Source organism: Copadichromis virginalis, linkage group LG17 (genome assembly GCF_057382275.1).
Source record: "Copadichromis virginalis isolate Kocher_CV1m ecotype Utaka linkage group LG17, C_Virginalis_male_GT1.1, whole genome shotgun sequence".
NCBI classification, from domain to species: Eukaryota; Metazoa; Chordata; class Actinopteri; order Cichliformes; family Cichlidae; genus Copadichromis; species Copadichromis virginalis.
The window spans coordinates 10,106,081-10,128,375 of NC_140634.1; the positions used below are offsets into that span (position 1 = coordinate 10,106,081).

The following is a 22,295-nucleotide window of genomic DNA, read 5'->3' on the forward strand; positions in this document are numbered from 1 at the left end:
TCAAAAACCCGAAAAGTCTCGTGTAACCTAAACGTTTGATAATATTTTAATCGGGGTTTTATTTAGATCATAATTTAAAAGAAATGACGGTGCAGAGAAACAGAAACGCCTCTAGCCTTCACAGCGGATAACACGCACACGGGTTCCTTTTCTGACAGAGCAGGACACCCTTTAAGTCCTGCTCCTCCACCCTCCAAAGACAGTGCTGCCGGAGGGCTTTTCCAGCCAATTAGCACCACCTTGATTTGCATTTGCCCCGCCTGGTCCTGCCACAGCATCAGAAGGTAACTGTAAGGTAGCCAACGAAGCGCCACTTTTACATGCCTTTTAATTGGCACTAGAGAAATAAAACGAAGACGCGTACTGTAGTTCAATTTTTCGTTGTCTGCTGCGGTCCTGACAGATACTCCGGGGTCGGGGCTTTTCTCTGACTGTAGTAACTGAAATGGATGATACCATCTGCCCGCTAAGACTACACAGTCCCAAAACCAGGGTGCTGTAATCAGTACTCTGGCAGTGGGGGTCTCCTATCAGCTTTGCATTACATCCCCAGCAGATGTGCAGGCTGCAGGCAGCAGCCCGTCTGTGTCGCTCTGCAACTCTCTCAAGGTAAGACTGGTGTATGGGCACTTTTACCTTTAGGATTATTTGTTGCAAAAAAGCGAGAGAAATACGGTAAAGCTCCGGAGAGTCTTAACCATTTAAATCCCTTCTAATCGCTGCACTGAACTAGTGTGCATGTTTGAACTGCTAGGAGTTAAGACTTTGTGTACTTGGAGGTGAAAGTGAAGCAGAACTGTTTTGCACTCACTTCTTTAACTTCTTTTACTGTTTTTCTAAATTGGCTTTTTAATGTAACTATTAAGTTACAATTATTGCAGGACACATTCAAGTTACATGGCATAAAAACTTCCTCACAAATATCCCTCAAACACTGGATGGTTTTGTTTTTTTAATAACATGCTGAGGACATTTTGCTGTATTTAGCAAGAAAGATGAAACTGCAGAACTGCTAAATTCCACACAAGTAATAACTAGCTGTAAATTATCCTGGGTACATATCTGCAGTCATGTTTTATAGGCTAGAAATCTGTTGGCTCAGAGCTCATGAAAGCATTTCAGAGATTCAACCAGGGGTGTAAAATTAAACCCAACACACACCTTTAAGCGTGAAACAACTCTTTATGATATTAATTTAAATCACATATCAATTGTTGTCAGTCAAGCTGTTATAAGTATTGTCTTTGAGGGAAAGAGTGCAGTGTAGGTGATCCTTTACTGGAAATTGTGTACTTTTATGGGCTTAAATTACACTAAGTATTTTCCTCTTTCCCTTGAGGGTTGTAAAGATGCTTGTATTTAAATACTCTAATAAATCAGTGTAAATTTGCATCCCATAAAACGCTGAAATCATCTTGGGAGAAGAGAATGAAAACTTTGAATGAAATGTAACTTTTGGAGGCAAAAATCCAAACCAAATGAAAGTTGCTGGTATTGTGGTGCAGTGTGATAGTAACTTTTCTCTTTGGACCAGGAGGACAGTGAAAGTCTTTCAGCGTTTCGTACAAATAAGATGTTTGCTGTTGTGTGGCTACTTAGCTGCAAGCCTGGCCTTGCTCGATATGCAGGTGTGTGTGATAACTTGATGACGTTGTTAAATTCACATATCCCCTTGGGCAGTGGTTTAGCGTCGGCACACATATACGCGTTCACAAAATCCTGGCAGCTGCCAAGCAGATTTAATTCTGTTTCTTTGAGACGGAACTGTAGAGCAAATGGATAGAAATGCATAGATGATGGTAGGGAGGACAGCTGGAAATGAAAAGGATGCACAAACATGACGTGAGGAGGATGAGGAAAACACAGATGATGAAAGAAAATGAAGAGAGGGGAAGTAGATGGAAAACAAGAAGTTTTTCTAAAAGAAAATAAAGTGAAAGGGGAGAGACTCAAAAGTATTTTTGCAGACTAAGAGGAGAACAAGCAACAAGAAAGGTTTTTTGATTTTGTCCTACTATGGTAACTCATTGACTTCTCCTCATCTGTTATATTTCTTCTGCTTCTATAGTTACTGTAACCTACAGATAAACATGTTTTGAAGGCGGCTTCAGACTTGTTCTTAAGGCGAGCACCCGACCACAGGGAGAAAATGATATTCCACATCATTCACATATTTATTTTCACACCTCTGAAGAGGTCGGGGAGTTTTTTGACTAACTATAATGTTGCCTGCATTTCAGTGCACAGTTCAAGTTTCAGTGAACACATTCAAAGCGAGTAAATTGGTGTTTATGGTGCTCACATTATAGATGTATGGTTTTTCTACTTGGTTTTTGATGTGCTGCAGACATTTATGCCAGGTAAGCCCTGCAAAGCCCAAGTATTGCAAATGTACCCTGCATTGAGCTGCAGTGATGCAAAGCAATGCTGGCAAGCAGCTGAGATCAGTAATGAAAAGATGCATGCGTGGTGTGTAATTTGAAATGGGGGAATCAGTTCTGTTAGATGGCTGGATCTGCCATCTGTGATAATTTCCAGTTGCAAATGACTGCATGTTTGAGTTTACAATAAATACTGAAAGATGGGAGCTGCCTGGGTCCAACTGTTTGTCTTCCAGTAACGCATTACCATAACTAAGGGTAGGTGTTTTACAAATAGCACACCATATAGAAACAATATAAAAAATAAGGTTTTCTTTTCCTTTTTATAATAGCAAAAGTTTGTTTTAATACCTCATTATTATGATTATGTCTCTTGCTATGTATTGCTTCTATAAGTGGCCCCACCCTTTTTAAAAAAAACTAAAATTCCCCCAGTTGTTTTTGCATTTTTCCAGCTAATAGCATAGTAGCATAAAGAGTATGACATTTGAAAAATGTGCAAAGTGAGCTGAAATTGGTGGATGCGTTTCAGCAGACAAACGTGAAGAAACCTTACCTGCCACCTGGAATGTTGGCCTTTTGTTCTATGTGAGGGGAAAGCATCTTCTCTCTGCCCAGTGCCCTTCATTTAAAATAATCAAACACTTTGCTGCGATGCTGAGTAACAGGAGCTGGAATTGCATTGGTGATGATGCTGATGTTATTTTTGCAGCTTAATTCAATTGGTTGGATTGTGTCAGTCTAATGTGATTGGCAAAATGGATGCCCTTGGAGTATAAAAGGCAGCCAATACAGGCTTTAGACAGTGGCTGGGGGGGAAAGGGAAATTGTCCTCTAATGCTGTCTTGGCTTCTCTGGCCTTTGAATTTGTTGTTTGCCATAGCTGCTTTGGTATTCGGTAAGTATCTATCAAATAGCCTGGCCTCTTTAGATCATACAGCAAGGGAGACTATTTATATGCTATAGTAAAAATGCATGCTGTGACAGCGCCCCAGAGAAATGTGGTCATGGGAAACAGCTGAGGTCAAACCAACAGGAAGTGGAGAGGAGAGGACGAAGAACTCTCAAGGGACAGAGTGTAGTTTTCTTGATGGTGAACTTGTTGACTGGTTCTACTGGAAATTCCAGTATGATTCTTTACTGCTCACTTTATTTGTACTCATGTGCTGGTTTCTTCTGAGCTTTTATGTTCTGGCAGCTCTATTGGGAATATGCTAGCAGATCCCATTCTTTGTATATTAAAGAAAAATGTAGAAAAGACATCCCAGAAATTTCTGATGAGACCTTTCTCTTTGCCCAGTTGTTGTCATCTCTATCGAACTGCCTTATGAAGGCAAGAAGGGCATGCAATATATGACGTTTTTCCCCAACTTATCCAACTCCCTTAAACCTCCACCACAGTTTTCAGATTTGTTCCTAGATTTTGGGATCATCTGGAAAGACTCTGTTATCTTCCAGCAGCCATGTGGAGCCTTGTAAAATCTTTATGAGATAAACCACTCGCAATATCTGGGAGAAGCCTCAACACTTTAAAATGATATACAGCTGTTCAATAGTCTACGCTACTCAGTTGTTACACGAAGCATCTGGCTGAAAGATGCAGTGAAAAGGTCTTGATATCAGTAGTAGACAGGGTGTGGCCAACACTGGTTCACTAGCACAAGCTCAGTTAACCCAGTCATTAAATTTCCAAGACTGGATGGCAAATTTTTATAGTAACCACGTAACTTCGACCTTTCTCGATCTGTTAACAAGCGAAAGTGAAATGGACAGTTTGTGAACCTCACTTAGATCAATTTCTGTTTGTTCTTGCGAGTTGCTTCACATAAAGCATGCTAGAAAAGTAGATTAAAATTGAGAACAAATTTAAAAAGCTTATGCTAGTGATCTCATAATGTGGTTTTAGAAAAAAACCTCTCAACGAGTTTTAAGCCTCTGGATTGTCTGCTAATGTATCATAAACTGGATGACTGGACAGTAGTAATATACCTATAGCTTTTTTGCCCCCACCCCCACGGGCATTTCCCCCCCTCCCCTATCCCCCGCCGCGTCCATGTGCGTGTGCACGTGCGCGAGAACGGACTTTTTGCACGTGCATGTGGGTCCAGGGGTCATATGAGTTCACATGTGTTTAATAGCGTATTATTTAATGAAACCATTATGTGTTTTAATTAAACTCTTTTTAAAGGATTGTATAGGTCTCAGAGTTCTGTTATTTAGACATAGATGATTTAATTGAACTACTTTAGGGGTATTTTAACTAGTTAGGAGCCTTTTGCATTTTCTTCAGTGCTATTTAGGAGCAAATAGTTTTCAAACAGAGGGCCGCAAATAACAGGTATCCCTTTAGAAATAAACAGTGATACTTCTAAAAACCGGGTATTCCCACACAGCATTTAATTTAGCTAGTTTAGGAAGATTTCACTTTTCTAATAGTTTCACAGGCTAGTAGTTTTTAAATAGAGCACCACAAACAACATGTATCCCTTTAGAAATAAACTGTGATACTTCTAAAAGTACATATTCACACTAGCGCTGTATCAACCTCAATGTGGCTTTAATGCAACTAGTCTTATAATTATCTACTAGTCTGCAACAGTTAGACTCGATGATTACACATAGCTGATTTAACTACTTTAGAGGCATTTCACTTTTCTAAAAGTTTCACAGGCCAATAGTTTTAAATAGAGCACCGCAAACAACATGTATTCTTTTAGAAATAAACTGTGATACTTCTAAAAAACACATATTCACACCTAGGCGCACTCTGTAACAGTTAGACAGAGGGGGTACAGTTAGGCTCCCAACAGTCTGTAAAAAGGGATGAAGCAACAAAAGAGGAGCCCTTATCAAGAGTATCCCAGCCCAAAGGTGTTTCTTCACAAACAGTTAATGGCTTTAATGCAACTAGTCTTATAATTATCTACTAGTCTGCAACAGTTAGACTCGATGATTACACATAGCTAATCAGAGGGGGTGCAGTTAGGTGCCCAACAGTCTACAAAGCAACAAAAGATGCTCCTTATCAAGAGCATCTCAGCCCAAAGATGTTTCTTCACAAACAGTTAATGGCTTTAATGCAACCAGTCTTATCATGTCAGAGGCCAACAGAAACCATGTCCAACAGAGTCTCCAAAGGCCTGCCACCTTTCTTCCTTACATCATGCTCTTTTATCTCTACATCTCAGAGGTCAACTGAAAGTAGCCCCACCTATATAAAAACACCCCATCAGACACACAGTATCTTCCACACTACTTCACAACTGCCGCAAGGTATATCATTTTAACTTTTTATTTTTTCACTTGAACGTGCGTTGGAGCCGACTTTGCTAACCACACAGAGCGTTTCTGGCAGTCGGGCGCTGCTTATACAATAGAGAAAAGCAACAATACAGAGTGTTTCTCTGCTCCAAGAAATCCGAGGGCCTTTCACAAGGTAAGCATGTCTGTTATACCCAGGACATAAATGTCTGTATGTCAGTGCTAATTATTCAAAACCTGTTTTAAAACGTGACACACATGTTGTCCGAAAACATTTCCTCTAAATTTGCAAAGTTACTGATTTAAAAAATATATATTTTTGAATTTTTAGTTCCATGTCAAACATATGATAGACTCTTGAGCATATTCGTATAGCTAAATTCACAATGGTATAACTGTGCTAAATAAAAGAGGCCCAAGCACCAATGCACTCTAATCCACTCCGCTAAACTGTATGTTGATAAGTACATGAAGCGTACCTCTACCTCTACAGCTGAAAACAGTTTGTATCCGCACTCTGAGGGTCTGCTGAATTGTTTTTAATACGAACAGCAGATGATGAAATCCTGTTTATTGTAGAAACTGTCCCTAAGCTATTGTTGCTCATACTTACTGAGGTCCCTAGCTACTTCCTTACTATGTCAGTAAACTTTTTGAAAAGGAAGCTGTTGTAGATTTAAAGAAACATCTTAATTGAAGCAAAGGCAAAAAAAAAAACTGGAATGAATTTTATGTGACTGTTCATATTAAAGCCAACAACAAGTGAAAATCCCCCCCCCCCTCTCTCTCTCTCTCTCTCTCTGTTTCTCTCTCTGTCTCTCTCTGTCTCTCTCTCTCTCTGTCTCTCTCTCTCTGTCTCTCTCTCTCTCTGTCTCTCTGTCTCTGTCTCTCTGTCTCTCTCTCTCTCTGTCTCTCTCTCTCTGTCTCTCTCTCTGTCTCTCTCTCTCTCTGTCTCTCTCTCTCTGTCTCTCTCTCTGTCTCTCTCTGTCTCTCTCTCTCTGTCTCTCTCTCTCTCTGTCTCTCTCTGTCTCTCTCTCTCTCTGTCTCTCTCTGTCTCTCTCTCTCTCTGTCTCTCTCTCTCTGTCTCTCTCTCTCTCTGTCTCTCTCTGTCTCTCTCTCTCTCTCTCTGTCTCTCTCTCTCTGTCTCTCTCTCTCTCTGTCTCTCTCTCTCTGTCTCTCTGTCTCTGTCTCTCTCTGTCTCTCTCTCTCTCTGTCTCTGTCTCTCTCTGTCTCTCTCTCTCTCTCTCTGTCTCTCTCTCTCTCTCTCTGTCTCTCTCTCTGTCTCTCTCTCTCTCTCTCTCTCTCGCTCTCTGTCTCTCTCTCTCTCTGTCTCTCTCTCTCTCTGTCTCTCTCTCTCTCTGTCTCTCTCTCTGTCTCTCTCTCTCTCTCTGTCTCTCTCTCTGTCTCTCACTCTCTCTGTCTCTCTCTCTCTCTCTGTCTCTCTCTCTGTCTCTCTGTCTCTCTCTCTCTCTGTCTCTGTCTCTCTCTGTCTCTCTCTCTGTCTCTCTCTCTGTCTCTCTCTCTCTCTCTCTCTCTCTCTCTCTCTCTCTCTCTGTCTCTCTCTCTCTCTGTCTCTCTCTCTCTCTCTCTGTGTGAGTGTGTGTGTGTGTGCCCTCACAGAAGGAAGGTCACAGCAGGAGCTTTTCTCTAACGCATTACCAATCAGTTTTTCATAAGAAGTGTAGCTCATACAATGGTATAAGTGTATTCTTTGCGATACTTTATAAATATGAAGCTAAAGATTTTGAGTTCGTGCACATTGTGAAGCAAGAATCTAAATATCTGTGTCACAATGATTTCTATAAAAGCGTGTTGTTTATGGGGATAATGCAACAAATCTTTTGTGCGTCCTATTAATGATCAATGGTAATTGAAGAGGAACCCTGACTCAGGACATTTTCATGACAAGTGACAGCGCAGACAACTACTAATGAGAGAACATGTTTTATCATCATAAACACGATCATATGAAGCATCGTTAAAGTGTCACTTCAGTAATGTTGACTCATGCTTTTAATAATGACTTTAAAACACTAAACTCTAATTTCTGTGGTTTATTTTAAGTTTACAGAATATAACGTGGTAAGACGACGAGTTTTACTTCTCACTGTCCGTGTTATGTGTATCTATATGTGTGCTACTTTGCTCTGTGGACTGTAAAATGTTTCATTGTGTTCATGAAATAAACCAGACTTTCACCGTCTGCATCTTTTACTGTTTTTCTGCTTTTGTTCACTCCAAGTTTGACAAAACCTACAGATATCCAGAGTTAACCCACTAACAATGTGGAGCAGTCACATTTAGCTGCTTTTTCCCTGAACACAACCAACTGAGAGAAACGCCTGTAGGCCTCACTTTGGTCATTTGAACGCTGAAGGAGATTTGTTCCATAGACACATACTAGTGTTTCTTGCACTACTATGTTCTATTTAAATCCAGATTCCTTTTATAGTTTGCAGTGAAATTTGTTAAACCATTGCTTAATGGGACAGAAGTACAAGTCACTCTTTACTAACACATTTGTAGATACGTTTATTGCTGAACAACGCAGCTAGCAGTCTCACACACTCTTTAGGTTTTTCAAGTTATGTGTGTAAGGGTTTAGTCTATCAAACATTACCCTTTTTCCCCAGTATCACAACAGTATGACTCCCAAAGTACGGCTCAGTAAACAACCAATGATTCTAAAGCCAGAACAGAAAGATACAGTTGGAAGATGAATGATTGCGTTTTTATGATGCATTGTAAAACGACCCCCTCTTCTTCTTCTCCGTGTTGTTGTTGTTCGTGTGTGTGTGTGTGTGTGTGTGTGTGTGTGTGTGTGTGTGTGTGTGTGTGTGTGGGGGCCTTAGAAGTCAAATAATACATTAGCCATACTTAAAAAAAAACATCTGAATTTCATTTAGAACTGAGATTCTAAGTTGTAAGCAGAAATCTTATGCACAGCCAGAAACATGTTTCCCCACTTTCACAATGCTGAGGTGTCAAATCCACAACCCCAAACAAATGGTTTATTACACGCAGGTGTGAAGGGCAAGCTTTACTTACACAGCCTCACACACAGTAGATTTTTAAAGTTTTTGGGTACAGGGGTTTAGCCACAGATGCAACATCCACTTTTGATAAAGATCACTCCACCTGTTTATTTCTTAAGAAATTAAGCATCTTTATTAAGCTCTTATTTATAAATGTCTACACAATAATAGACACCGTGTGCTCTGTGACATTATAGTCTTCTACTTCTGCTTCCATCGGTTTGCATTTTAAACTCCCAGCCTTTCAGTTTGTTATGAACGACTTATATTTCTAACATTTTGTGATATAAAAGTGAACCATGCGACTTTTGTTATTTGGCATGACTTAAGACACGAGTTATTTAAACAATTCTAAATGACAGTGTGGTGGCCATAGTACTTTATGTGGGCCAAATGTGTTAAGGATAATGTTTATCAATGTAAAATTGCAAAGAATTTGTGGATAGAATATAACATTTTGTAAACAGTTACCTCAGAAGCTGTACTGGTAGATCTATGTATGTAAGGTAACACTATCCACAGTACTTCCACTTAAGTAACTAAACACATAAAGTCACCCTTACCAGTAATCCGCTGCTCCTTGAAAAAAGTAGCACAAACAGACAACTGACTGAGCAATGATAAGTAGAACTACCCGAGGCCGATACTCAAGCAGAAGAAAATTAAAAGTTGTTGTTTTTGTGGCTCGAAAAATTAAAGAAAGTATGTTTAATAATTCAACAAGACCCGCACCTTCAACACATGTACATTCAAATTCTGGTACAGGCTCATCATTGCTGTTGTTCAATAGTTTTTATCCGTTTGAAAAAGTCATTTTACGGCTTTAATATTTCCAGCTGATAAGGAGAATGAGTGCATTTCAAATGAGCGTCCAAAGGCTTTAAACATCCGCTTTGTCTGTAACGCCAGTATCAAACTACAGAGCATTGTTTTTACTAAAATTCAACATTTTCAGATGAAAATTTGGCTGCTTTTTGTTTTTTCACTGTAACACCCACCTCAACGCCGTTTTTAGGATATTCTTGGTGATCCCACCTTTTTCATATTTATGCTTTTGGCACTGAGGGTATCTAATACGCATGTTGTCACTGTGTTTTTGTACTACCAGCTGCGAGGGCTCTGCTTTGAGCAGTCTGTTTTTATTTTGTCTCGTGACTGTGTGGTTTTTTTTCAAACGAGATCCTCCTCAGTTTGATTTTGTTACCACAAACTTTGTGTGAAGTTCACAACAGAGGTAAAGAGATTTAAACACCCCAGTTTAAGGAGGCAGGCAGGGGTTGGACCACCTGCACAGGACAGGTGAAGCAGAGCGTGTCCGGGGAGATGTGCAACAGAAGCAGAGGGAACATTTTACAAGATGAGAAATGGCACATTTAGGTGATTAAGGACTGTTGACAAGATTAAAAGACACGTCCGTCAGAGTTCAACAACATTACAGTTTGATTAAATAAAAAGTTTTTAAACTACACAAGGGTCATTTTCTCCTCTGATAGTAAGCATATTAAACATCAAGAAAGAAAGAGTATAAAGAAAAATAGTAAATGTGTGTCTAATTAAACTCTTCCTATGAACCTTATATCATCCTTTAATATGTTTGGTGTTACAAACTTGAAGAAGCACAGAAAAGATCATCAGACATTAATCTAATCAGTTTTCAGCCTTCATTCATATTGAAATGTTGAAATCTTCCCTGCTAGACCCAAGTGCAGCGTTTAACACCGTTGGCCATAACATGTTATTACAGCTATTATTAAATGGAGAGTCCTCTTCACACACTGAGGTTAATTATGAAGCTCCACAGGCTTCTGTGCAAAGACCAGTTTTGTTTACATTATACGTGCTTTAGAAGGCACAGCATAGCATACATTTTCACTGCTATGCATATGATACCCGCTTTTATTGGTTAAACCGCCGGGATGTCTTAGACACATAATGTGCTTTAATTTTCTGCTTCTAAGTTCAGATAGAACTGAGGTTATTGTAACGGGGCGTAAAAATCTTAGAAACACTGTGGCTAACAAGATCCTTACTCTGGATGGCATCGTCTTGAGCCGCCTGTTGTAGTGATTTGGTACATTATAAGTAAAATTGAAACATACAATCCCATAGCACAACATCAACATTTATTTATATACAAAAATAAAAATGCTTTTTCAGAAAAGAATTGTAACTTCACAATTCATCACCGGTTACGTGGGTACATTTTCTTTTTAAATGCACTAAATGTAGAATACATGGTTTGGTAAAATGTTGGTTACACGTTCTAAGAATGAAAAAAATCAGTCTTTCAGAGAAAAAATTAGCAGCCACCTTTGTAACACTCTGCGACCAACCGTAGCTGTCTGATTTTCACCATGTCCAACCCTACCAGTTTGGTGTATGCCTCGGCGATGGCGTCAAAGACTTTCCTTTCCGATTTCAGTTCGTGCAAGAGAGTTTCCGCCACCATGCAGACTTTGACGTCGTCCATTTTGATGTTGCGAGCAATCAGCAGCCGTTGAATGGATGGAATGAAACGAGGGGTGAGGAGTCTTTTTCTGATGCTGTAATAATTTTCAGCGTAAAAGTCATCCTCCAACACTCGCGTACACTCGTGCTGTTTCTGGCGGGGTTGATCGGACATACAACCGTTGCATTCGTCAGTGAGGTACTTGTTGATTACTAGGTTGACAAGATGATACACCGCGGTTTTCACGGTATCGATGAACAAAGAAGATGCCCAACCGTCAAGCTCGTCCGCTTGCTGCGGCTTTTCCAATGTCAGGTAATATTGTGCCCTCGTCCGCAGAACTTTCCTCCTCCTCCGCAGGGTGGCGCAGGGCTGTAGAGGCCATACTTCTCTCTGTTGTTGAGCTAAAAAAAAAAAGGTTTGAAGGAATGAGACGGCGGTCTTCTTTTTAAAATAACAGAAGGGGGGCGTGATCTGGAAGTGGGTTGATCTTAAAGGGTGCGGGTAGGTGTGGCAGCAATTTTCAAAAACCGTAGAGTGGGCCACTGTGTCTCTAGCAGCTGCAACTTTGGAAAAGAACGGTAATTCCCATCTGTTGGGCTTGAAATTCTCCATGAAAATGGCATCTTCCAGCCCTTCTGCTCAATCAACCATCAGAGTGACAGAACTTGGTACATATTTGGTACTTGGTACCAGGGATACTGAGCAATCTTTAGTCTCTGAAGATCCAGCCACGAACCCTACATTTGAAGATTGGAGTGAAGACGCACCGTATTCACCAGTGTCAGAGTGGAGCACACCCCCCTCACCACCACAACTGTGGACTATGGACACTGACAACGAGGAAGCTCTGCCATTTAGATAATTTGTTTGCTGTGTCTGTAGATGCTATAGGGCTACTTTGTGATACAAGTCCTTTACTGACTTTAATCATCATTAGTGTCTTGTTGCATTGTGTGGCACAGTTGTACTCATAAAATTGACTTGGAGTAATGTTTAGGAAAACAATACAGCTTGATGGATCAACTCACAAATAATGTACGGAGATTAGTTATATTAGTGTGTGTGTTTGCAGCGGCAGTATAATACCATAATGAAATTGGACAGTAAAGTGAATGACTGTGCATTTGTGTATGTATGTGCACTCACACACAGAGAGAGAATAGGTGAGCTTGCACAGAAATGCTTTCACTGTAAGTTAATGGCCATATAGAGAATTTTATATCCGGATCAAATAAGTATTGGCTAGTTTTATTGACAGCATTTTTTTTTATATGATGTTTGCACAAATGAAAAAATATACTCAGTGTTAACGTTTGCTGACGTATCCAAAAAGCCTTAAACGTACAATCAGTTGTTTTTGGAGTTTATTACCGTATTTTTGGACCATAAGGCGCATTAAGCGAATTAAAACAGTCAGATAAGTCAAACTTAAGTCAAACAGATAAGTCACATTCAAATAAACATAAATATTCTTGATATTGTTACTTACAGTTAATTACTGGTTGTCAGCAGATTAGAAATGCAACCCTCCTGTCTCCAGATAGCTGAATGAAGGTGAGGCAAATGTTTCTGAGCGTTAAAGTGTTTATTTTTTTCTATCCCTTCAGTAGTTAACTTCCTTCAGTATCCAGATTAAGGAGGAGTGAATATTTTTTCTGATGCCTATAATATACACTGTGTAGAGTATGTACTGTATATATGCTGGTGAGTAATATACAGAGATTACTCTCTCAAATGACCTCTATTGGGCTGAACTGGAAATGGTGTTAGACACTGAATGGAGTCCCTATACTGCGTGACTGACTCTTATTCTCTAATCTATATAATGGCACACACAGGTTAGATTAATATGGATGATGGATCCCAGCATTGGTTGATGTTGGTAGGTTCTGACAACCTTTGGGGATGTCACTGATAAAATGTAAATCCTCATAACGTCACTTAATGTGATTGGTTGGGGTGGGTGGGGGTCGCTGCGTGTGCTCAGTCACTCCGTCGTTGCTTGACAAGCTGTTAGATGTTCTGTCTTTATATGTGACATGCCACCACTCACACACACAGACATGCATGAAACACAATACCACCCCATATGTACTCTGCCACCTACATGACACAATATATAAATAATATGATCACACAGATGATACACAATGATACTAGCTTTCAAAAAGAAAAAGCGTAATGATGTGCAGCAAAGAGAGCGATTACAGATTTGTTCATCAGTCAAATGTTTCCTATTGAGCTCTTGAGTTATTCTGAATTGAGTGATTCTGAACACAGGTTACCAAAAATGCTCCAAAATAAGAAAATGTGAAATCCAAGGGAAGCGAATACTTTCTGAATGCATTTTATTATGTTTGACTATATGTTTGACTTGTGCTCATGTGTGAATGTTAGCTTGGGCTTCCAGATAAAATGATGTGTGGTGGTAATCGGTAAGGGCGTTTTGGTTATATCAGCGTTATTCCCCAGTATCATGTTCATTTTTAAAAATGATTTCAGGGTGTATCTTGGCCCTGGCAGCACAGGCACAGACAGTTTGATTTGCATTATCAGTATCAGTTAAGATTGAGACATCATCGCTCTGGGGTGTCCTGTAGCGATACTGCTAACAGCTCATTAGACCGATAAAGAGTAAGACTGAAGAAAAGTTGTCAGTTTAATATCATACAGATACAGACGGATATTATCCAGGCACACACAGAAATTAGTTTGGGAAATATTTATCATAGTTTGCGAGTCTTTTGCACCATTCAGTCCAGCTCATAATTAACTGGCAAATTCCAGAGCCATTAGTTACACAAGGTCACTAAGCAGAGAAACACTGATTAATCTTAGTGTATGTGTGAGAAACTGCATACAGCACCAAATCCGACACTGAAATAGGCAACTTGTAGTGTTAAAATTTGCAACTTAATTGTATTATTGTATTATATGTTTAACTGCTCATTAAACACATATTCTCTCTCTCTCTCTCTCTCTCTCTCTCTCTCTCTCTCTCTCTCTCTCTCTCTCTCTCTCTCTCTCTCTCTCTCTCTCTCTCTCTCTCGATCTTTTTAAAAAAAATTGTGTTTCAGTCTCTGAAAGAGTCAACTCTGCCTGCATCTGTGTGGTTGATCTGTCACCATGAAGCATCAGTCTATTTCCCGATGGTTGAGTCAGCTGGGACTGCCACAGTACTGCACAGCACTGGAGCAGGAATATGATGGCGTAGAGGTAATACAAGTACATGTGCGCACACAGCAGCACAACCCACATGTTTTTTAGCATCCGAGTTTTTAAATGACTCGTGAAGCTGTTGTAAATTATATAAAACAACAAGCTTAGAGGAAAACCTCTTGAGGAAAATGATGTTTACTGGAAAGTAAACATCATTTTCTAGCGCTCAAGAAAAGGTTTTCTGTGGGTAGTTAACCTGCCAACGCTTTAGAAGTGTTTTAGTGTTGATTGTTAATCATTTTAACTATGGTATTCAGACATGGTATAAAAATGCCAAAAATGACTGAAATTGCTACCAATGAGAGCGCGGGATACCGCTGATTAGAGATCCGAATCGGTTACCTAGGCAACCAAATGGCAATCGGCTTCAAAGTGATGTGTGACAAGTGAATCCATTCCAGTATGAGCCAGCTTAAAGGACATATAATACTTTTATCATTTTTACGTATATATTTTTAGTTTTGGTAGGTCTTGTCCTAAGTTGGGTGAAAAAACAAACAAACAAATCAAATACAAGAAGAACCACAAAAGGACACCACTGATGATTTGGATAAACATTTTGAACTACAGAGGACATTTAAAAAAAAAATTAAAAACAGTTGTTTGAGCAGATAATGAGATTTGCATGATCATATATCAGATGTTGAGTTAATTTAAGTTGGAAGATCTATACAGACCTATACAGAGGGCACAACATCTTTGTTTCTCTAGAGAAAGTGACATGATTGATAGTAATAATATAAAAGGTGTTTTATTGTCCCCGTGAGCTGTAAGTGATAAATACATTGTAATTTGAATGAACTGACCTTTTTAAGTAGTCACACAATGTTTGCATTCCAACAACTGAAATAGTGGTTGTTATTAAGGCAGTTTCCCACGACTGACTACTAAAGCAGCCTTATAAAACTTCATCACCGGCCTGAATGGACAGCGATGTGGAGGCTGTTCAGCCATTACCCAACTTCATGCTGAATGGTACACAGCCTTTGGCTAGGGGACAAGATTCATGAGCCAATAAGACATGAATTATTGCGTTACCTCTAGCTAATGTTTACCCAGAATGCATCTGTGCACAGTGAAGGCATAATAGAGAAAATACAAGAAAGCTTGCGCAAGAAAAGGCTATTCTAGTCACGTTTAAATGAAAGAGTGTAGATATAAGTTGTTATGTGAAATATTTTCTCAATATTAAATGGATGAAATTCTGAGCGTAGATCTACATGTAGCTAATGCTTTAGGATGTACACTGTGTATTTTTTTTTCAGTGTAAAGGAAAGTCTCTGTAAGGTCTGACATATATACTTAAGGTGATGGTGAGGAGTTGTTTGCACTTCTTGTTACACTGTAATTGCTGTTATGGGAGGATAAAACTAAGAACTATCCCCTACCTCTTTCTTGACCATCCTCCATTCATAATGAAGTCAGTGCAGTGTTGCTAACCTTCCTATTCATATTAGAACAACAACATGAGGTTCAGTGCCTCTGAGCCATCCATGCTTGTGAAAACAAACCTAACTAAACTAACATCATTAACACAGCCTTTGCCAGTGTTGGGGTCATTATTCCAAAAAAGTAATGTATTACATGCTACTTCTTACTGTTCTTGCAGTATGTTACTTAAAGAGAAAGTAATTTGTTACACTACTAGTTACATTACTTTCTCGTTACTCCGTGAATTGACCTAAAATGCATCGTCATGTAATTACCAGCTAATAACATAAAGGTTGGGTTACAGTTCCACACACCAACACAAATCTCTCTGCTAATGTAGACGCACATAGAGCTTTCTTTTAGGGTTTACATAAGAAGAAAGCTGACAACACAACATGAAAACATCCCTAATAGACTTTAAAGCCATTGTGATTCTACTTTAGAAACATGCACAGGTAGAAATGGAGAATGGAAGTCTGGCTGTATGTCAATGCCTTTGTTGAAGTTCAGCGTCTGGGTGCTGGACTGCGATTAGCATGAACTCAGCTTTATCGTCTTTCTGGGTTCTTTGCTATCTTTGTGTTAGCAATATAATGTGGTTGTTTCTGTACTTGATGCTGTTAGCACTTAACCGTCACACTCTTATCCTTTCTAAGTATGTACTTTGATTATAGTAACACGTTAAACCCAAAACTTCTTGCTGCAGTAATGTTTTTTTTAATATCTGCCTGGATGTTGGATGTTTGCTTGGGTTCTCTCCGCTTCCTCCCACAGTCCAAAGACATGCAGTTAGTGGGGTTAGATTAATAGGTCATTCTAAATTGTCCATAGGTGTGAATGTGAGTGTGGATGGTTGTCTGTCTCTGTGTTGAGAGGATAAGAGGAAGAGAATGGATGCATGTATTATAGATTTTGAGGTGATGATGATTCTTGATTTCTCTTGATTATCCACAAAACTACAGTTAACAGTTAACGTACAGCATTTAGTTAGAGAACATGGATGTTGTCTTTCTCAGCCCCACCTTATAATTTAACCTGTGTCTCCACTGGAGATAGAAGTGCTGCTTTTTTAAAATTTTCTGCCACGTGATTCAAATGTCAAAGAGTTTGACATTTAAATTCAACAGGCCATTTTATTACCAAAAATATCGATTCATGCAGTATTTAAAAAAAATTCCAGATCACTGCGCCACAGTGAGATGTTTAATGTCCGGAAACATCCCCACGTCTCTGCTTGCCTTTTCATTTACTTGCACCTTCATTGTTGAAATAACATTTACGCTGGCAAAACCAACATCCACAAGTGCTATGTCAACTCTCCACAGGACTGGTATGGGAGTTCATATTGTTGTTCAGCTCTGCGTGATGTGGACAACAGAGAAAAAAGAAAACATGTCAACTTGCTGTTCCATGCAGACTGAGATGAGAAAGACAGGAGAGGGAGGGAGAGATTCTGAGATAGAGAGAGACAGACAGAAAGACTTATCTCTCTCTCTCGCTCCCCCTCATGCACACACCTTGAACTGTGTGTGTGTGTGATGAGCTGAACAAATGTAGTATCTTTCTTGACTTGCCAACATGTTATTATTGAGCTGTTTAGGCATGTTGAGCCCAGTGACCATCTGTCACATGTGTTGTACGCACCTTGATAAACTCAGGTTCATCTCTTGTAATTTTCTTTTTTTCCCTTTTGTTTTTCGTGTGTGTGTGTGTGTGTGTGTGTGTGTGTTTCCGTTTCCCATTCAGGGTTATTTTTTTTTAAACCGTTTCCTCCTTTGTGTGCACTTTTGTGCACGGATGAGGCAGAGTTGGTTTGTGTGCATGTATTTGGCTACTTGTGGATGCAGGTGAGCAGTTTCTTACTTGCAGTGTGCTTGTGCGCCCTTTCACTGTGATTTTAATTTGTCTGTGTGTGTTTACATTCATGGGTGCCCACTGCATGCTCAGAGTCTAAATAGAGCAGTGTTTGTCATGAGCCATGAGAATAGTCATATTGTTGAGCAATCAGAACAAAAAGCCCTTGGTCTGAGCTCAGAGCAGCATGTGATGACACACTGTGTCACATGTACATGTCTGTGTGTGTTGTGGGGGTTTTTTGGGTGGGTTTCTTTTTTCCGTTTGGTTACAAGCGTACTATAGAAGGTTGGGTTATGGTTCAAAGATTTGGTAGGTCTCTACTTCAAAGGTCATGTAAGTTAATAACACAGCGAGTGTGGAAGTGTGGCAGGGTGTGTGTTAAGACAGTGTAATGACAGCAGCAGGATGAGAGGTGGAGATGACACTTTGGAAGATAAGAGGTCACTTGTGGTCTCAGCCTTTTTATTATGCACTGCTTTCTGAAAATCTTGTGAATGCCATAACTCAAGATGGAAGTCATCTAGGATCTTCAAATATATATCATACGTGCATCTATTAGTAGGCTGAGGGGCAGCACTGGTGCCTGCCAGTATTTTTGTATTTATTGCTCTTGATGTGTTTTATTCTTGTTGTTGGGCTTAACAAGCACCTGAGTGCAAAATACAATTTCACCTCATGCGAATATTTGCTGGAATGACAATAAGAGCCTTTAAATAAGTATTGGAATAGTTAAAATCCAGTTAAAAGTGGCAGAAATGGTTTTGCTTTTTGACTTTTCTCTAACAGACAAAAGGATCAAAATATTACAGACTGTAAAAATACTGCTGCTCAGTACCCCAGCACCACCCACTATGACCTCAGTAAAACCACAAGTAGAATTGTTGCGGCAGGGAAGGCGGACGCACCTGCACGGCATCACAGTCACGCCTCGCCAGCTTGGTGTAGGGTCCTGTCATGTTGTCTTTGTGGGTATGTGTGGCTGGCAGCTAGGGAGCTGCAGCCGTGGAAGTGTGTTAGAACGCAACCGTAAAAAAAATATGTTGGAGAATGCAGAATTGTGGTCACGCCATGCCTCATTCCTGCCACAGTTGCCTTTTTCACAATGTTGACCAAAAAAATGACAATGTAGGAGATTCATTTCAGAATTGATGGCAGGTCTGTTAGATTGGTTTGGATGCATTAACTGGGAATTATATTTTTGCATTAACGGTATTCTGCAGGTATGTTGTAGCCCAACCCAGCAAAAACCATGTTTGTCTTCTATCTGAAAATGAAACTCTGTTCAAACTGAGATGAAATTTTAGTTGTGTGAGGGTCCAATGAGTCCTCTAGACTCAGTTTATGCAAAACCTGTGTTTAAAAAGTGTAAATATCAGTAAAACCATAAGTCAATGCTTTACTGTAGGCTGGGACACAGCTTATTTGAACCCAATATGTAACTGATACGATACAGGGACAACATAGTATATTTTTAAACTGTTATTTTTATTTGAAAAAATGAATTCACATCTATGATCCAGACATCATCTCACAGTAAAACATGCAGACTATTTAACTTCACAATGGTTAAATGCAGCTTTGTTTGTTTTGTACACCTTGAATTAAAGGATGCAGTTTCTAGGGTTAATTTGCCCCAACAACAAACTGAAACGCTGAGCAGAAAGTTGCTGAAAGCTGTCGACTGCTCCACAGAACTTCGTAGCCTGTGGTAGTTTGAAACATTTCAGCGGTTTAGTATTTATTTTTAAGATACAGTATCCAACACTATTTCTAGAGCAGGTTGATTTTACATGCACGTTTTTGTTTGCTTATATTTTCCAGGATCTGCTTCACCTCACAGAGTATGACCTCTTGGTGCTTGGAGTCCACAATCACCTCCACCGCCTGCACCTTCTTACTTCTCTACGCCTCCTTCAAGAGCGAGAGAGGAGGAGAGGTACTCTTGCACTCCAACACGCTGCCGGATGCCTAAACACTTTTTATCTTACCTGATCTTTTCCATCAAGTTGTTGATTCTGGATCTGTGTTTGATTTGATTCCTGGTGTGCCCAGCGACTAGACAGAGACAGAAGCATTAGTGTCATGTAAAGACTTGCTTGTGCCTGGGGGTCGCTGGTGGAGGGGGTTATCTTACTCAGGATAATGCTGTCTCTCTCTCTCGCACACACACGCACACACACACACACACACACACACACACACACACACACACAAAGCATGTGAACCAAAGCTGTCAGCAACTAGGGAGAAGAGTGCTGAGGCCTGCACTCCTGCTGGGTTTAATCACTTTTGGAGGTGTGCATGTATGCATGCGTGGATGTGCTTTTTAGTGTGTTCGTGACAGACTGCTTTGTTTGCTCTGGTTCCCATGCATTATAAAGTGAAATCTAGCTGTTGTCTTGGTGACTGCTGTATAAGTAAAGTCACTAAATAATTGTAGTGGATCTTGTTGTATGATAACATGTAGCAACAGCCATGCACAACAGCAGGCATAATCAGAAGATGCAAACTTGGGGCAAAATAGCCACTTTGTGATCAAAACACTGCGCCCGCTGCATCACTTACAAAAAAAAACAACCCACAGTGTCTTTCTTGGCTGAACTTCTGAACATTTTTCAGGAGCCAGACTTTCTGAAGTTGTTAAGAGGAAGCAGGGACTATAAAGAGTCTCCTCCTGTCTCATAGTAAACCTAGCAATTTGCAAACCCATCTGGTATGAAGTGTCTAAAAAACAAAACACGCAAACAAAGAGACCTCAAGTTACAGTAAGTATAAAAACATTTGACTTTCTGCATCTGGTTTGGCATAATTTAGGTTTTGTGGAAGTTTGGTTTTACTGCTGGTCATTTAGCAGTAAGGTATTTCTTTTTCCTTTTTCAGTATGTTTTACTATGCATATCTGTTGTGTTGCCTGGGTTTATTTTGAAAATGTGCATGAATGAGGATGGATGACCTACTAACTGCAGACCAAATCTACAAATGGGTACAAAGAAAGTAACTTGAAACTGGACTCTGTACAGTCCTGTGAAATGTGCTTCCACAGGAATTAAGAGGGAATCTAGCAGCCAGGTGCCTTATGAAGACAGAGGCTTTGGTAGTTTGCTGGTCTGGACCATATAACTGTGTGTTAACATAATGTTCAGGTCAAAACATGAAATGCTCAGAGAAATTGCAAAAAACCCAAGAGCAACATTTCAGACTGTGAGGCCTCAGTTAACATGTTAAAGTTCATGATGGCACAGTTGGAAAAAGACTGAAAAAGTCTGGCTTGTTTGAAAGTGTGTCCATCAGAAAACCTCTTCTTTCTAAAAGAAACATGGCAGCATCGTATAGGTTTTCAAAATGAACCACAAGACTGAAACAATGGGCCTCATTTACTAACAGCGCGTGGGCACAAATCTGTGTATAATTCATGCCTATGAAAAATTAATGTACAAATCAGTGATTTACCAAAACATCTGTACCTGAATTTATGTGTACTTACAAACAAACATGACAAACAATATGACTAATAAACAACAACAAAACAGTACCTCTCACCATGTGCATGAATAGTAATAACACCAATAATAAGGATATTTCCTTTTTGTCATCATTCGTTTTCCCAAAAATATTATAAGCCACAAAATGCTCAGGATCACTGAATTACAAATAAATACATTTTTAAAAGTTAAATTGCAACGAAAGAAAACGAAATACTGATGGAAAAGCTGTGGACTTTAATGTTTTAATTTAAACATATTCCAGTATTCCTTACCTCCATTATATGAATTATAACTATCATTGCTAGATTTCATGACTTATATTTACAAATAGTGGAAACTCTTTTTTTTATTATCATTATTATTATTATTTTATTTTATTCATTGACAAGTTGTCATTACCTGTGAGTGAAACTGGAGCACTGATGCCAGATATGTAGACGAGGCATATAATGAGCAGTTTACCTATCATTACAGCTCACCCCTTATAAAAACATTTATTTTCACATTCCTGGGATCACTGCGTGACCACTGTTGGAGACCTGGCCTACAGGCTGACGACTGCTGCTGAGATGAAATGGCCTCTGGTGGAAATCACTCAGTCACCAACTACTGTGGTATTATCTGTCTGCCTGGCAGGCTGCCAAGCTTATCATTATCACAGAGTCCAGTTTTGTTCAGCTAATAGCATCTCTCTTACACACACAGACACACACACACTGCGTTTTCATATCTTAGTGGGACATCTAATTGACATAGTGCCTTCCTTAGCCGCTTACTCTAACCCTTAGGTTACGGTCAGGTTTAGCCTAACTGTAACCTTGACACTAAAACTACATTTTGGGTCTCAAAAATGCCTTTAAATTCGTGGGCACGAGCATTTTGTCCTCATAAGGGCTGTTAGTTGGTATAGCAACATTCCAATTTTTGGTCCCAACAGAGATACGTAATTTTTTTTTTCTTAAGAATATAACGTGAACTCACAGACTGCATTCAGGCATATATTAATTTCATCATATTACTTTTTTTTTAATTGGTGTGTGTGTGTGTGTGTGTGTGTGTGTGTGTGTGTGTGTGTGTGTGTGTGTGTGTGTGTGTGTGTGTGTGTGTGTGTGTGTGTGTGTGTGTACCCACCCACAGGCATGTGTGCAGCAGGTACTTTCCTTAACAGCAGGTA

General features: G+C 39.6%; 1 protein-coding gene across 1 annotated transcript in view; it reads left to right on the plus strand.

Moving 5' to 3' along the window:
- The first annotated feature begins 14,110 nt into the window (after positions 1–14,110).
- The window catches only part of bcar3 (BCAR3 adaptor protein, NSP family member), a 66,738-nt gene continuing 58,553 nt past the window's right edge, over positions 14,111–22,295 (plus strand). The window contains exons 1-2 of the mRNA XM_085437256.1: positions 14,111–14,345; positions 19,458–19,572. Of these exons, the coding sequence (XP_085293382.1) occupies positions 14,256–14,345; positions 19,458–19,572 (205 nt within the window). The 5' untranslated portion in view covers positions 14,111–14,255. The remainder of the gene's footprint in view (positions 14,346–19,457; positions 19,573–22,295) is intronic.